This window comes from Echinops telfairi, unplaced genomic scaffold, assembly GCF_000313985.2.
Source record: "Echinops telfairi isolate 266 unplaced genomic scaffold, ASM31398v2 ScPeMD7_7458;HRSCAF=8496, whole genome shotgun sequence".
Classification (NCBI taxonomy): domain Eukaryota; kingdom Metazoa; phylum Chordata; class Mammalia; order Afrosoricida; family Tenrecidae; genus Echinops; species Echinops telfairi.
The window spans coordinates 36,974,879-36,991,811 of NW_022111358.1; the positions used below are offsets into that span (position 1 = coordinate 36,974,879).

Genomic DNA, 16,933 nt, shown 5'->3' on the forward strand with positions numbered 1-16,933 from the left:
CCACTTCCTTTCCCCCACCTCCCCCTCTCCAATGTTCCTCCGGAACCATCAGTCCTGTTGTTTTCTCCTCCAGTCCTGTCTTATCTAGAAACACCTGCAGAGATAATAATATGCACAAAAAACAAGACATATCAAAGTAAAGCAACAAAAGAAAACAAAACAATAACAGACCAAAGACAATAAAAACCCAAACAACCAACCACCTGTAAATAGTTCAAGGTCTGTTGACCTTTAAGAGTGCTTTCTGGTCGAATCTGATGGGTGCCATGCCCTGAAACCCAAGGTCTATTTTTGGTATTCCCTGGGGACTTCATTGCTCTGCTCCCCTTGCTGTTCTGTTGCACGCCCTTAGTGTTTTGCCTTGGTGTAGTGGGGTCAGATTGGTTGCAATTCTCACACTTTGTCTCCAGTGTTGTCCCCTGTAGGGCTATGGGTCAGTGAGGGATGTCGTGTCTTGTAGTGGGGCCCACCATATGGTCCTCTCTGTGCATTGGCTGCTCTGAGCAGGGATATTGTCCTCAAGGTTTGGTGGACCAGGATGTGCTGCACTCTCTCTTCCACCCTCTTCATTTGTTCCTGTGTGCTCTGATCAGACATGTCCCTCTCCCTGAGCTTTAGCTTCAGTGCTGTCCTCTGATGTAAAATCTTCTGGCGGGAGGGGCGGCTGTCCACATAGTTGGGATTGAGTCCAGCCCCTCAGACCTCTCTATTGTTTCCCTGCTTCAGTGCCAGTATGATGCATTCACATCTTGGCGCACCGGGTTGAAGTCTGGTCCCTCTTTCCTTGTGGAGATATAAACAATACCCTCCCCTTAGGTGGGTTAGTGCCCTGTTCCCCCGCTACCTATGTCTTTTTCATTTTTCTTTCCCCTCCTCCTTTTTGGTTGGCTACCATATGTATCCCTGGATTTGGTCTGGCCCCTGCCATACTACCTGGACCCTACCCCAGGAATGTTTGTATACAGTTATACCATCTCTCATCCCTGGTTCTGGCCTGCTATTTCCCTGCCTCCACTTTGTGCCCCTTCCTGTTATCTCTGGTGTTACACCTCTCCACTCTGTTGGTCTCTTGGGTCTAGGATCACAGTTCTCAACTTGTGGGTTGCAACCCCTTTGGGGGTCGAACAACCCTTTCACAAGGGTGACCCGATTCATAAGAGTAGCAAAATGACAGTGATGAAGTAGCAATGAAAGTAATGTTATGGTTGGGGGGGGGGGGAGGGTCAGCACTACATGAGGAACCGTGTTCCTAACGGTGGCGTTAGGAAGGTGGAGAACCACTGAGCTTGGAGTTCTTCAGCACAGGGACCTTGCATCCCAAGGGTATGTCCATCCCAGCTCTTCTTGGTGAGGTCCTCCCTACCCCGGGATTGGTTCTCTTTTAAGCCTAGTGGAATGGCAAAACTGACCAGTCCCTTAATGAAGGTCCCAGACATTTTATTTGCCTGGTCCTCCTCCACAGGGTTCCGTGCACTTTACTCGCTTACCAGCTGTTCAGTCTCCTTGGTGGGCCCACAAGCACCTTATTTGTAGGATTCCACCTAATACATTGGGTGGGAGTTTAAAAAACAAACAAACTGGCTAGAAGGGGCCATATTGTGTAATTCACTGCACCTTACCAAGTTTCCATGAGCCTGTTAAAAGTTGTAGTACTAAAGTTCTGATATTATGTAATTTAATTTTTTTTGGTGGGGGTGGCTAATGTGATTTTGGTGGTAAGAAAAAATACCACTGTTAGGCAATCAATTAGTAGCAAAATCAAGACGAGAATCTTAGTTTCTGTTAATTATTATATTGCTTTGTAATACCAAGCTCTTGCTTTTAGGGATGGCTATCGATAGCCCCTATCTTAAGAGTCAGAGCACTAAATTCTTATGTCTGCATTTTACATACCCGGAATCTCCATGTCTGTTCTTTACTGTCAGGCTATCAGTTCGCAGTCCTCACAGTGGCTCCCCTCCCCTCAGTCCCCCCCACCCCCTGCTGCTGCTGCTGACCTGCTGTGGGTTAGGAAGTCAGATAGGCAGTCTTAGTCATGGAATTAAAATTCTTTTTTTCTTATGAAGATTACAAGCATAAAAAAGTACCAGGAGTAGTATAACATTAAGATAGTCAAACTTAGAGTACTCAGTTGTTAATATTTTGTCTTATTTACTTTATCTGTTTTTTCCCTGAACTATTTCAAGACAATGGCAAACATCCCGACCTTTGCCCCTAACTGCTTCAGTACACAACTCTGAAAATAAGAACATTATTGCGTAACCACATGTTCTTATTAGTCTAATGAAATTGAAAGTAGTTCCCTAATTTCTAAAACCCAGTCTGTAATCAGATTTGTACCTAGTTACTCCCCCCTTGCATTTTGTGTTTGTATGTGTGTGTCTCTCATTTCTTCGAACCAGGAAGGAAGCAAGGAGCCCTATATTCTAAAGTTGGAGTTCTACTGCAGTATGAGTAAACAGACTCTGGGCCAAGACCCCAGGGCATGTGGAAACTGCAGCTCTTGGGCTTTCAGTGCAGGTCCTGGATTGTGCTTCCGAGCTTAGGGCTGGGCTTTGGATAGAGAAGGTCACTAGGCCAGCGAACACTCCTCCCCTCCCCCAGAAGTGAGGCTTGTTGCACAACACATATACCTTTCCTGAAAGAATGATTCTTTTTCTGCCTTTGAAATATTTGAAACCAAAACTTTTTTTTTAACATTAACTTACATAAGGCAAATGGATACAGATGAAGTTAAAATAAGAATCTCAACTCAGTCTTAAAAAGCCACATGAAAATATGTAGTCAAATGCAATCACCAATAAACATCAGTGAACATTTTGATAAAGCTGCAAACATTTTAAACTCTGTGCAAGTATGGTTAACTTCGGAAGGCAGTGATCCAAACAAAGGCCTTTGGGCCATCTATTAATAGTTATTGTAATGATCTTTGACCTGAGACGTAAATGCTTCAGTCATCAAATCCAGGCTGGCTCTTCAGAAAAGCAAATTGGTAGATTGATTGAAACTGCTACACGTCTCAGGGGAAAAGGGGATGAATCTTTCGTTTCCTTCTAAGGGGTGTTGACTAAGTAGTTGGCTTGGTCATTTAAAAAAAAAATTTGTTAATGTGTAACGATTTAATTAGATTTTCCTTTGGTTCAGGCCCCTTTGAAAGATACTGTTTTATTTAATCACATTGTGTTATCACTCCAATTTTACAGGTGAGGAAACAGGCTTTGTGAGGTTGAAGAAGCAGTATGGAGTGGAGTGGGGGTTTTGAAGGGAGATCGTTCTGATCTGCAAGGCCGTGTACCTCCTACTGCCCGGGTATTTGGACATTACCTCAGGGGAAGAAAAAAAATAAAAGCAATGTTTTTCAGTTCCAGAAGTGAAAAGGCTAGGGCTCAGGATCACCTAGGTAGTCTTTACCAGGCAGAGGCAAGACTTTGGGTCTTCAGTTTCACCCAGTGCCTTTTTCTGTTGACCAGCCTTTTAAAACAGGAATATATTCCAGTGCCATTAAAAAATAAAAACTGCATATTCAGTTACATCTAAATGTCACAAATGAAGGTCTTCAATTTAAGTTGATAGGAACAAAAAGTGATTACTTGGACTATGAATCAGAAGGGAGGTCTTATCTAGTAATATTTGAGTTAAGCTTGAAACCTGTTTTTCCCAAAACACCATCTTTTCGCATGGATAGATGCTTGAGGTAGAGTTGGCTTTTGAACTTGTGTAAACTCAATGGCAGGCAGCTTATCCTGGTTTTATGACTGACCATCTGCTCTACTAATTGACATGGGGTGTCAACTCTTGTCAGGTGTGATATGGTTCATCGGTTTCATGTTGTTTCTGTCTTCTGGGATCACTGTCTGTTAACATTCCTTTCATTTGAACCGAATTATATTTTTTGCATAAAAGATTTAGAATGCATTGTACTCTGTCTTATAAAATCTCAGGAAATACTACACCCAAGGTGAATTGAAATGAAAGATTGGTGTGGACACTGGGAACAGAATATCACCCTGAGGAGAAAGAAAACAGTCACAGCATGTCAGAGTAAGCCAGGGGACCACGGAAACCTTGAAGTAAGGGTGTGCCTTAGAGGATTTGAAAAATCTTGTTTTTTCCACACATTTCCCTTCGAGCGCTTACAACAGAGGTGGCGAGTGTAAACGTCTTACTTAATGTTCTCTGTCTTACCGCTCTAAGGAGCCCTGGTGACACAGTGGTTACTAGTTTTTGGGCTGCTAACTGCAAGGTCAACAGTTTAAACTACCAGCCACTCCCTCTGGTAAAAGAAGAGGCTTTCTACTCCTGTAGAGATGTACACAGTCTCAGAAACCCACAGGGCAGTTCTACCCTGTCCTAAGGAAGTTAATCAACTGCAATGCCAGTGGGAATTGCTCTGGGTTGTTTTTTATCAGGACATGTTTCAAAGTTTTATCAAGTCTGCTAATAAACTCGCAGATGGCATGCCACTTTGCAGTAAGCCTCAACCCCAAGGCATTCAGCTCAAGCTCCTTGCCTCAGCAAACCCCACCATAAATTAGGTGCCCAGAGGCACCCCATTCCAGTAAGCCTCAGTCTGAAGCCACTCAGCTCTACTTCTGTAGGTCAGCAAATCTAACTTCCCCAACTAAGTGCCCAGAGGCACCCCACTCCACAAGCCAGCCTCTTGCATAAAACAGTCAGCTTTACTTGCTCTGTGGAGTGGGAAGTCCATCACTGTGTCCCACAGTCTGGCTTCTGGTTTTGCTGCTGCCCCGCTGATGTTGTAGCTGTCATATGGATCCTGGAGGTTCACTGCCAGGGATCTCAAGTCCAAAGGATGCTCTCCTCCTGGCTCCTCTTGATAATGAGATTCCTTCCTCTGCTTTCCAGAGGTCTCATTTTATACACAGCAAGATAGCATTACAGAAAACCTGTTCACAATTACTCACAAATGAGTCCTATCAGTATTACACACTTTCTCACGAGACCCGTGCAGAGAAGATCATTTGGTGGTTAAGAGACTTTGGCTACAAGAGCCACATTAAATAATTCACAACCTCTGCAGTAAAGTTCTGACTGCTGAAATTGATTGAAAAAATATAGTTATAAGATAAAACAGTGAAAAAGATTGAATATAAAAGCAGTTATATAGCTCATTCGAGAGAATACAAGCTTCTTAAACTGGTTATTGAGCCAGTTAATTGAGGTTACCTCCGCTATAGTGCCATGGCAAATGTACCTGGAAGTTTAGTTCTTTCTAAGAAGGCAGTTGGGTACCAGTAGTAGCATACTCTCTCTTTCACGTGCCCACAGTGTAGCAAATATCATTTCAACACTGCTCCAAGTATACAGATCCTTTAACTAGGCAAATTAAAGGAAAACTTGGTGGGAGCCAGGCTTCAGGTTTATGTTTATGCTTAATTGTGTTATGAACATTTCACTGTGTATATGTATTTTAGGTATACAGTAATGAGAAGTTGAGACACTAAAAATGTAGCGATAACCTTTAAACTTACTGCACTAAAAACAAATCAGGAAACGTCACCGGGGTTTTCTGTCATGTGAGAACATCAAGGACTTTTTATAGTCACCTGGCATTGAAGGGGATTCCAGGTGGTGCAGTGGAAAGCATTCAGCTGCTAACTGCAGTGTTTGTCAGTCTGAACCCACACACTATATTGTAGGAATCTGTTATCAGGAGAGATGTGCATCTTCTGCCCATGAGGGCTGGTATGAGCCAGAATTAACTCGAGGCCATTGGGCTTGGGTGTTGTTTTGGAGTTGCAGGAAAGGACACACACATGTGTATGTCTGTGTACATGTGTGTAAAATAATAAATAGTTAAAATTGGAGAAGAAATCTTCAGCTGTTGGGGCAGGAGGGCCCGGGGGAGGAGAGGGGATGCCTCCTGTTGATTCCCGCAAGGGCTTATTGTCCCATGGGCATCTGATAGAGGGAACAGTTTATAGAGGGGCTTATTATCCCATGGGCATCTGATAGACGGAACAGACCTTGGTAGAAAGGGCACAAAATGCCACAAGAGTTGCAGCCCACATGTCCACAGAAGCACTTATTTATTTTTACCGGGCAAAAAGGAGAATAGGGAAGGGAAAAAAAAATCTATTTGGCAAAAGAGACACTGCTGATAGACTTGCTCCTGTGTTACTGTTCGGCTTTTGTCATGATCTGTGATCCCTGTCACAGACGGGCAGCTACCCTTCAGTTAGCAAATGGGATTTAGACCTTTCACTGTTTGGAGCCTGTTTATATACTTTTGGAAAGGAGCTACATACCTAGATCTGTGTATGTGTATGTATGTGTGTGTTGTGTTGTGTATCTACATTTCTTAGTTTTGTGTGTGTGTGTGTTTTTTGCCAAAAATCAAATGGAAGATTTAGAAAGGGAATTTTTAAGGAATTTCTTTTTAAAAATTTTCATTTTTGATTCAGTTATAGATTGAAAGATTTTTTAAAGTTTTGGCTGGAGGATAATTTTACAGAGAAGGTATTTACATGTTTCTAATATTTCAAAAAGTAGCCTAAAGGAGATCACATATTAAATACTGAGAAATTAATTTTCAGATAGTGTACTTATTTGGTAATCAAGTGACAGAGGTGGATAGGGGTGGAAATTGTCATGTGCATATTGTTACATTAAATATATGTATGAAGAGTCATTTCTGCTTGTAGAAAGGCTGCTGTTTGCTTAAAAAATAATATTTAAGTTTTCAGAAAGTTAATTATATTTTGTTGACCTCAAGATTTTCACCCTGAGAAATCTTTATTTACACACATTGTTTTCTCCCTTGCTCCTTTCAATCCTTATATCCACACGGAGCCAACCAGATTCTTTTCCTAACTAGAAATCTGGATCCTGATTAGTGATAAAAATATCAACTCTATTGGCACATAACATCTTAGAAGTATCTCTATTATCTTGTAACATTCTTAAATGTGGCATGTGAAGTTATTTGTCATTTAGTATTTTAATTGTACTACTCTGATGAAAAGTTGCAACTTTGGGCTCCAACATAAGAAAAATGGTAAGGGTGGTGCAGGACCTGGCGGAGTCTTAATCTGTTGTGTGTAGGAACACTATGAGTCAGAGCCGACTTGACAGCACCTAGCAAGAACAATGAAAAAGTAGTAAAAGCAATGTGAATTTTAACATGGAGAGATGCCCGTCCTGTGAGTTCTATGTAAAGAATAATTGTTACGACAAATGTTGGGGATAAATTTGGAGGTCACTATGAGCCTGGACCAACTCATGGTCCCCCAAAGCAGCAACAGCTGCTTGTGCTCTGTGTAAAGGCTATTGATACACTACTGAGAGTCATTTCCCTTTATTAGTGACCAAAGGATGCAATTTTATTGGTAACTTAAAAAATTGTTTTGAAATAATTTTACAAATACCTTGATTTGCCCTATGCTAAAAGACTTTAGCTACAACTACAGAGGTGATCAAAGTAATTCCTGCTATGGTCATGTAACAGAAGGCATACAGAACAATACCCAGTATTTTCTATTGTAAGCTTATCTTGAGAAGCCCTGTTGGTGCAGTGGTAAAGAGCTTGGATGTTAAAAGGGCCATTTGAACCCGCCAGCTGCAGCTGCCCCTCGGGGAAAGATGAAGCAGTCCGTTCCTGTAAAGATGCCATCCATGCAAACCCAGTGGGGCAGGTGCACTCTGTCCTACAGTGTCGCTATGAGTCGGAATCACTCAACTGCATGCATATTAACAGGTTAAGCGTATTTTAAGATTATTACCATTCATGTTGCAAGTCTGGAGAATTGCATTTTAATTGTTAATCCTCTCCTTTTGATACCCCAGGCTATCAAACACAAAATGGGTTTATTTTTGTTGAAGAAGTTGAATGAATTAATTCTCCTTTAGCTAGTTTCTGGTTCAACATGCTCCAAGTAAGACACGTATATTTTGAATGTTTAAAAATACTGCAAGAATTAAAGAATGAGAGAGGTTAAAGAATGAACGAGAGAGGATAGTAAGTAACTCAAATGCAGCAACAAGCTAAAGTTTGTAGATGTCCTCCTCTGTGGGTAACTCCCTGTGGACAGAAAGCAGTGATTCCATTAGGAACAGTTATGGGCTTACAGTAAAAGCTCACTGCCACTTGGAGGGAGAGAATTTATCTGCAAGAACTGTAGTTTTTAAAAATACAGTTGCTCAAGATAGATCATATTTTGAATGCCATCTGTTTTTGACATGTTCAGTTGTTACATCCGAGACTTTTAATAATGCAGGAACCCATACTTTGTTTTCATTCTTGCCTTTTCTAAATACTAAAGAGAATAAGGTACCATATTGGCAGCATTGCAATTTAATTTTCTGTGGGATAGTAGCAGACAGCTCTTCATCTATACTAATTGACTGGTTGTGTGTGTGTACGTATGTGTGTATGTACACACATTTGTGCACATGCAGCAGGGTTCTTCATGTAGGATCCTCCTAGAGCAAACGGAATTTCGTTTAAAGACAACTTTTGGAAGAAAGTACATCAGTACTCCTGTCTAGAAGAGAGAAGGGAAACACTGTTTTGTTAATTATTGAGACATTCAAACACAAATGAATGGAAAAACCTGCAAAACAAAATTCAGCACATGTCTTATACGCGACAAAGATTGGTGCAAGGTGTTTGTAAAGTATTTTGCGAGAAGCATGCTACCTACCATTTGTCTGTCAGTTTGCTGAATTAGGGTGATTTGGGTGTTGCTCTGATGCAGGACGCTATGCCACCAATATTTCAAATGCCAGCAGGGTCATCCATTGGGAACAGGTTTTAGTGGAGCTCATAGATTGGGAAGAAGGAATAGGCTGTCTGCTTTGGAAGGTTTGGTCACTGAAAACCTAATGGAAAGCATCAGATGTTGTTCCAGAAGATGAGCCCCTCAGGTGGGAAAGTGCTTAAAAGACCCTGTGGCTGCAACAGTGGCCTCACACACAATTGTGAAGATGGCTCAGGACCAGGCAGTTCCATGTGGTTGTAGGTGGAGTTGGGGCCGACCTGCTAGCGTCCAGCAACAATAACAAGCACGCCATAATCATCTGAGATTGATTTACACTTGGATTGTTTTTGTTTTCACTTCCTTGAGCATTTTCTGCTTGTGATGATGAGTTTCTTAATTTAATATCCCAGTAACTGAAAAGGAACTAGGGTAGCTCTTATGCAGTTCTCAGTGCTGCTCTATGATTTTTAGAAGAGGAAGGTCACATCCGGGAGTGGTTTCTCAAGCAGGAATCTGTGCTAAACACTTTATCGAATTCTCACCGTTAATCTTCATCACAACCCTAGGAGGTAGCTCTTCCAGCAGAGGAAATCGGCTTAGCAAATGCTAGTGATCTGGACCTTAGAAGGAACTGCATTTTTTTCTTAAAGCATTTTACTTGCCGTCTCTTAGATCCTCACAGTGTATTTGCCCATAGACCTATTTCACAGGTGATCAAACTGAGGGCTGGGGAGACAAGATGACATATTTGAAGAGTTTTAGGAATAATGAGATTTGAGGGAGATGTCGGGTTTTCTCTGGAACTTCATAAGATGTTCAAAATAGTCGTAATGATACTCTATTGGAGTTACTTACTAGAATTCTTCAATAACAGTTAAATAGATAGATGATCGATGTGCAGTGTGGATGGAATGAGACAAGAGGTTAGCCCTAACTAGAAGTAATTGAATAAATAAAGCCTTCTTACATAAAGAGAGCCCACAACTTTCAGTTTACTTAATTGGATCTAGTAAAGGACATAGAAGTGAAGCCACTGATTACAGTGTTAGTTTTCATAGGTGAAAGTTAGAATTGTTCTGGAACAAGGATTGGTTAAATAATAAACTAATGTACTCATTTAATGAAGCATTATGTAGCCAATAACATGATAAATATCATCACTCTCATAATGGGATGTAGTGAATGTGCCGAGGGTGAGAAAGCAGAATACAAACTGTTAATTTTACATCAGTTGAAGTCATGTATTGATAAAAATTGAGGACATTACTAAGTTGGAAACAGTTTGACTAGTTGAATGGTGAGCTTGTGGTGAACTTTGCTTTTTTTTATGTAGGATCTTATGAGTGTTGCTGTAATGTAGTTTGAGTGATAAAAAGTTGAACAGTATAATGGGAAGCTATCCTCATTACAACCATAATAATATCAACAGACTCAATGGACTTTAAATATGTGATGTGATATACTAATGCTTATAAGAAATCTCCCTGGAAATAATTAGGGGAAAAAATGTAATTTCCAAAATGTTTCCTTTCAGCAAATTGTTTTCTTGCCGAGGAAGCGAAAATATGTGTAAACTAATAATAGAATCCTGGACTTAGCAGTAAAGAGGATACTGATTGCCCTGCTAGCTGAGCCATCAGCAGTAGCTGTGAGAAATCATCTTAAATGACACGGCATGAAAATTAGTATATTCTGTATTGTTAGGAGCTAGCTCCTTGTGACTATATTGCATTAAATCTGCAGACACTTGCCAACAATTTGGTTAGCATTTTCTATGGCCATTAAATTTTTTGCTGGTTTTGATAAAGGCTAGTTCTGGATTGTGTAGGAATATCTAATGCTGAGATTTGCATTCTTTCTTCTTAGACTTCTTAATGGCACAGTGTCTCATGTGCCACTGTCAAAAATGTGAGAACCTTATTCAGCTAGTATCTCTGCAATATAAAAGCCTTCACTCACCCGGAACACATAGCTGACAGAGAGCTGTAAATGGAATTCTTCTCTCTGCGATATCGGTGTGATCCTCCCTGCTCTAGTGGAGTGGGTTAGCTCTGTTGATTTGCCCCGTCTCTTTTTTTTTGGCCTCATGAACGCCTTGGACAGTTCTGAAACACCACTGCTTTCCTTTAGGACTTGTATTCTCTCAGTGCATAAGAAGCTGTGCTTGTGATAATGTGTTAATATTATATTCCAGAACAATGGTTAATGGTGATTGTTCTTTGTGACAGTGTTGAGTGAAGGACTGGCCAAGGGAGACGGTGCCTTTCGTGCAGTGCTTTGCTGCATGCAGCTGAAGGGGAAGCTCCAACTGGTATCCAGCATTCTTGCCAAGTCGCTGTCAGGAGAGTCCCTGGTACGTTGATGAGTTCTATTTTGCTTGCCTGAAAATGGATTCACACTGGACTCCGGAGACATCCAATGAGAAAAAATAATCAGTGTGTGTGTTTCCCCATATTTCCTCCTCCGAGATAGAGAAATTCTTGAGCGAAGTGTCTAGAGATACTTAAATTCTTATGCATAAACTGATGTTTAACTACTGCATTCTTACAGTTTATAACCACACAACTTTCACTGTGAACTAGATGAAGATATCAAAGAAGAACAGTTATCCTTTCAACAACTCATGCACATTTTGTTTCAGCTCATCGATTGCAGTCCTCACAATGTAACATCCTGTACCTCGGTTCCTCCCTGTTTCCATTTCCGTCCCTCCTTTCCTAACTCTGGATTTTGCTGCTCTTTTGATCTCAGAGTTGGTTGTTTTAGGGAAGGTATATTTCACTAGAGTTCTTGTTCTTCTGTCTAGTGTTTGACTGGAAACTAAGCCACAGTGGGGAGGGGGTTAAGTTCCATTCTAGACCTGGAGGGTAATTAAGGGCCATAGTCTTGCCCATAGTTCCACCAGTTTCCATCCAACCAGTAAGCCTGGTCCTTTTAAGATTTTGTTTGTTCCATATTTCCCTTACTCTATTCATGACTTTCTAATGTGGTTTCTTTGCGAGCAGTTGGTGGTGGTAGCCGGACCCCATCTAGTACTTTTGTTCGCAGGATCATGGAGACCGATACTCGTATGGTCCATTAGTTTACTGGGCTGTTTCCTGTACCTTTGATTGTCATCATTCTTTGCTCCAGATGATTAGAGATCAAAACTTGTACTTTTGTAGGTGGCCTTGCTATAGGGACTAACAATTTTTTAAAAAAAATTTCAAATAAATGATTTTCATTAAAGATATAATTTAACAGAATCTGAACATATTTCCATCTTTCAAAATTTCATGTGGATGAGAACTGTAGGATTCTAAAATCCAGCCATTTATTTCATATGATGTTTTAAATCTTTTAAACTAAGGATTACTTTTGGTCCTGAAGATGATATGCCTAGAAGTTAACATTCATGACCATTCTGATAGAAATGATAGATTTAATTCTATTGAAAAACTTTGGATAATTTTTTACATATAGTATTTAGTTTCCTAGAGTTTTTGAGTTGTTGATAGTGAGATAATGGAAAAGAATACTTTTGGGAACTTCAGAAATGGTCAGTTATAAATATTGGAAGAAAGCATATACAACCCTTTTCACCAGTTGGTAATTGTCATTAAGTTCGCTGACTTTTGGGGGGAAATACAGTGAAAAATGATGGCAATAGAGTGATGTGTATGCTACACCGCGTGGACTCCCTGTTAATCTGAATTCACGTAACTGATAAAAATCTAGATCTAAAGCGTTTTGACTCTAAACAAATATATTTGGTCAAAAATATAGAAATTAAACTATCTGGTGCTTTGTGGAGTACAGTGTATTAATCAATCTCAAAGGAATTGTCATCTTCTGAGGCATTCATGTATACTGAATTGTTAAATTGATTTAACAATGTCTAGATTTACAAATTTAAAAGCTAAAATATGTACTCGAGTATAAGCTGACCTGAATAACAGCCGAGGCACCTAATTTTAACACAAAAAAACTGCATTAAAAATGTGCTGAAAAACTCGACTTATACACGATTATATACAGTAATCAGTATAATAAAATTAAGTAAATAGTTTCAACTAGTTGATAAAGACTATCTCTTCCTTATTAAGGTATTTCTATCCTTAAGGAGTTTTCTGTATCATGGAGGCATATTTTAGGTTTACTTTTTGGGTTTAGAAATTTAAAGTAGTAAGTAATTTGCTTTTAAATCTCAAGTGAGATATGAATAGTGGGAAAAAATATTTTGTTCATTTTCCTGCCAAACGTCATTAGTGACCCTCTTGACCCTCTTTAAAGGGCCATGATCCTTTTGATGTGAGTTTTCCTGAGTCACGTGGTTTGAGTTGATCATTTTGCTGATACACATATGATTAAGGAAAGAAAGGTTTACAAAGTTTCAGTGTTATTTTTCTCCTTCCTTAGCTTGCCTTGCTTTACCATGACACCTGTTGTGACTGTTCTATTTAATTAATTTTAAACTGCTGTCAAAAATTGAGGCTGACTGCTTCAGTGAAGCTTTATGGCCTCAGAAACCCTCCATAGACTCACCATGAGTTGGTGTGGACCTGACAGCAGTGGGTTTGTGTTTGTGTAAAGTGAACGACAGTGTTTTACTCACCAAAAGGAGCACACTATAGTTTGTCCTATTAACCTTGAACTTTTCCCATAAATTGATAGCTTTATTATCATTGCTAATGATGGTGGGCATGGTAGTGAGGATAGCGTTGTGTTTTATAGGTAAGCTTTAGAAACAAAGGGCCAATATACTAACTGGTTTTCTCTTTTTTATTCATCCATTCAGAATGGGATGGTAACAAAAGATTTGACAAGACTGAAAACACTTCTCACAGAAACGGAGGTAAGACTATTTCAGTGCATCTGTTTGGAAAGAGCAGGAGCCCTGGTGGCCTAGTGGGTTATGCCTTGCCCTGCTAACCACAAGTTCAGCAGTTTGAAACCACGAACCACTCTGCAGGATAACGATGAAGCTTTCTAGTCCCATAAAGAGTTACAATCTTGGAAACCCACAGGGGCAGTTCTACTCTGTCCTCTTGAGTCCTGTGAGTCACCAAGTCACTTGGTGGCAGTGAGTTTGGGTTGGTTTGAAAAGAGTTTAACTCAGTCTGTCTAATACGTGCTGACGTGCTGTGCATTAAAATTTGGAAACTGTTGTAGCATCAGCTGAGAAAGCAGGGCTCTGAGGTGGAGGATTGCTGATATGAACCTCTTGTGTTGACTGTTCCCTGTAACACGGCTGTGTTCTTCTCTTGTCTCCACTGCATCTCACTCTCAGGGCTTCTGTCCTTAATAGCACCATTTTAAAAATAGTAGTTTGTTGGGTTTAAGGTAAAAATTTCATTGTAAATTAGGTTCTCAGCAGTCTCTCCAAATTCTTCCATGATATGATTCCATTGTGCTCATTCATTCCATTCTGGTTGTACTATTTCCATTACTCTAGTTTCCCTGCTCCCTTTCCTTCTCTTCTTGCTTGAGAGTATTTTTTGACCATTTGGTTTCATATTGCTGGTATTTTAAAGGAGCTCACTACTCACACAGTTCCTAGTTCTTGTTAGATGTCTCTGGCCAACAAATGAATGGTTAGGAAACTGTAGGTATTAATGACTTCTGGCCATTAGAAAGAACCCTGATGGTGGTATCCCCAGGCCAGCAGTTCAAAACCATCAGCTGCTCTGTGGGAGAAAGAGGAGACCTTCCATAAAGAGTTACAGTCTTGGAAACCTGCAGGTACAATTTTACTAAGTTCCATAGGGTCTCTGAGTCAGAATCGACTGAATGGCAGTGAGTTTGGTTTGGTTTGAATGTTAGAAACTACTGTTATTAGACACCAGCCTTTTTACCAGCTTTCTGTGTATTTTGGAACAAGTAATCTGAGTTGGATCAAGTAATTTCAGTAAGTAGGACTGATATGTCTGGGGAAGTGGTGAGCAGCAATGTACTCCCGTGCAGGGTGTGGGCCCATGGAAGGCAGGAGCAATGAGAGCCTTTAAAAGGCCCATCACCATGTGTGTGCCTCATAGTCCTCTTCCTCATACAGGCTCACAGGCATTTCCACGGAGATGACCTGGTTTTTAAAAGTGACCGATTACCTGATTGTTTATTGAGTCACAAAGTGGGCACCTACTATATGCTAGGTGCTAGGTTTCAGCACTGAGCAAGACACCCTTGGTCCTTGTCCTCTTGGAGCGAGCCGACACTAAACACCAAACTCACTGCTATGGAGTTGATGTCAACCCTTAGTGACCTTCTAGGACATTGTAGAATTGCCCCTGTGGGTTTCTGAGACTGTGACTCTTGATGGGAGTACAAAGCCTCATCTTTCTCCCAAAGAGTTGACTGGTGGTTTCAAGCTGCTAACCTTGTGGTCAGCAGCCTCAGTGTTAACCCACTATGCCACCAGGGCTCAAAACAACTGTAGGTATAATTCAAGTTGTGGTCATTTCTCTGAGGGAAAAGGATAAGCTTTCTGCGAAGGTAAATAACTTGGATTTGGATGGGCAGAGCAGTTCAGCAAAGAGCTGAGGACCGTGGAGGTGCAGCTTCCCATACAGAGTGGGGGAACACAGCTCCTGCCAGCAAGCAAGCAGAGAAGACGGCCACTGTGGACGACTACACAAACTGCTGCTGTGGGGTTTTTGTTTGTTTTTTTAACGTGTCATTTCCCTTTGGTTTACTAAGAATCGGTGAGCGCTAATGAACTTTGAAGTCATTTTCTTTTCCTACATATATATAATTTTAAAGGCATGAAGGGAAGATAATTATAAATGTTGTAGACATCTTTATGGAACCCAAAATAAAATGACTTTGTGCTTTACTAAAATGTTGGCTTTGTTCTCTTTTATTGCTTTAATTGAACCATAGACGTCCCATCCAATTGTGCACAAATAATATGTTAACATTTTTATTTTGTTTATTTATGGTGTTACTTACATGTCAGGGCAGAAATATCACTAGACTCTTATTTTTCAGCTTTGCTTTTAGAAGAAGTGACTTAAGTTTTGTTAGTAACTTCTTTTTTTTGTAACCAGAGTAGTCGTCTTCCTGGTTAGTGAACTGGCACTGTTAAAAAACTTTAACTCCAGAAACAGCTAACAAACAATATACTACTTCTATTATTGTACAGAGCACACTTAATAATAGTAACAAACTGTTATTTGAAGACTAGGCTGAGCTGGCCCGTAACTGATAATTAACTCTGTGCTTGAGGACGGACACGTGGACGGGACGGCTGAGTAGTGACAGCAGAAGCAGCAGTTATCATTGGTAAAGCGCACAGCATCTTAATCCGTAGCTTTGACTGGGGACTTTGTAAGAATTCTAGCATCATGATGGTGGGCTGCTTTTCCTGGATGCGTCAGCAAAAATGGAAAACCTTTTCTTCTTGGCCCTCTGTGCACAGAAATAAGATGTACAAAACACATCTCCCAAAACCCAAACAAAAAAGCACCTGGCACTTAAAAGTCACAGTAGCTACCCAGTTAACACCCGGACACCGCCTGTCCCGGGGGGAGTGTGGGGGGAGCCAGGTGCCAAAAGCCTGAGCAGCACAGTGTGAGCACGGGCTGCAGAGCAGCACACCATTTGTTTCTTCCTTCAGGAAGTAGTTACACACGGCTGGGGTTGTTGGATCTGTTCACAACATTTTATGCCCTCTTCTTTGTTCTTGAAGGCGTGTTACATTTCCCAAATTTTTTTGTCATTTTTAATTATTTTATTGGGGGCTCGTACAATTTTTATCACCAGTCCATACATACATCCATTTTTGTCAAGCACATACGTACATTTGTTGCCCTCATCATTCTCAAAACATTTGCCTTCTACTTTAGCCCTTAATATCAATTGCTCATTTCCCCCCTCCCTCACCACTCCTCCCTCCCTCATGAACCCTTCATAATTCATAAATTATTATAGTTTTGTCATAAGTTACACTGTCCAACATCTCCCTCTACCCTCTGCTGTCCTTCATGAACCCTTCATAATTCATAAATTATTATAGTTTTGTCATAAGTTACACTGTCCAACCTCTCCCTCTACCCTCTGCTGTCCTTCCCCCAGGGAGGAGGCTATACTTAGATTCTTATAATTGATTCCCCCTTTCTACCCCACATTCCCTTAACCCTCCAGGCATCGCCCTTCTCACCACTGGTCCTGAAGGAGTCATCTATCCTGGATTCCCTGTGTTTCCAGTTGCTATCTGTACCAATGTACATCCTCTGGTC

General features: G+C 40.7%; 1 protein-coding gene across 1 annotated transcript in view; it reads left to right on the forward strand.

The window, feature by feature from the left end:
• HELZ (helicase with zinc finger) overlaps nt 1–16,933 on the forward strand; it is a 174,977-nt gene that overhangs the window by 31,879 nt on the left and 126,165 nt on the right. Inside the window, exons 5-8 of the mRNA XM_045299480.1 lie at nt 10,949–11,073; nt 13,498–13,554; nt 15,221–15,382; nt 15,743–15,758. Coding sequence (XP_045155415.1) covers nt 10,949–11,073; nt 13,498–13,554; nt 15,221–15,382; nt 15,743–15,758 — 360 coding nt within the window. The remainder of the gene's footprint in view (nt 1–10,948; nt 11,074–13,497; nt 13,555–15,220; nt 15,383–15,742; nt 15,759–16,933) is intronic.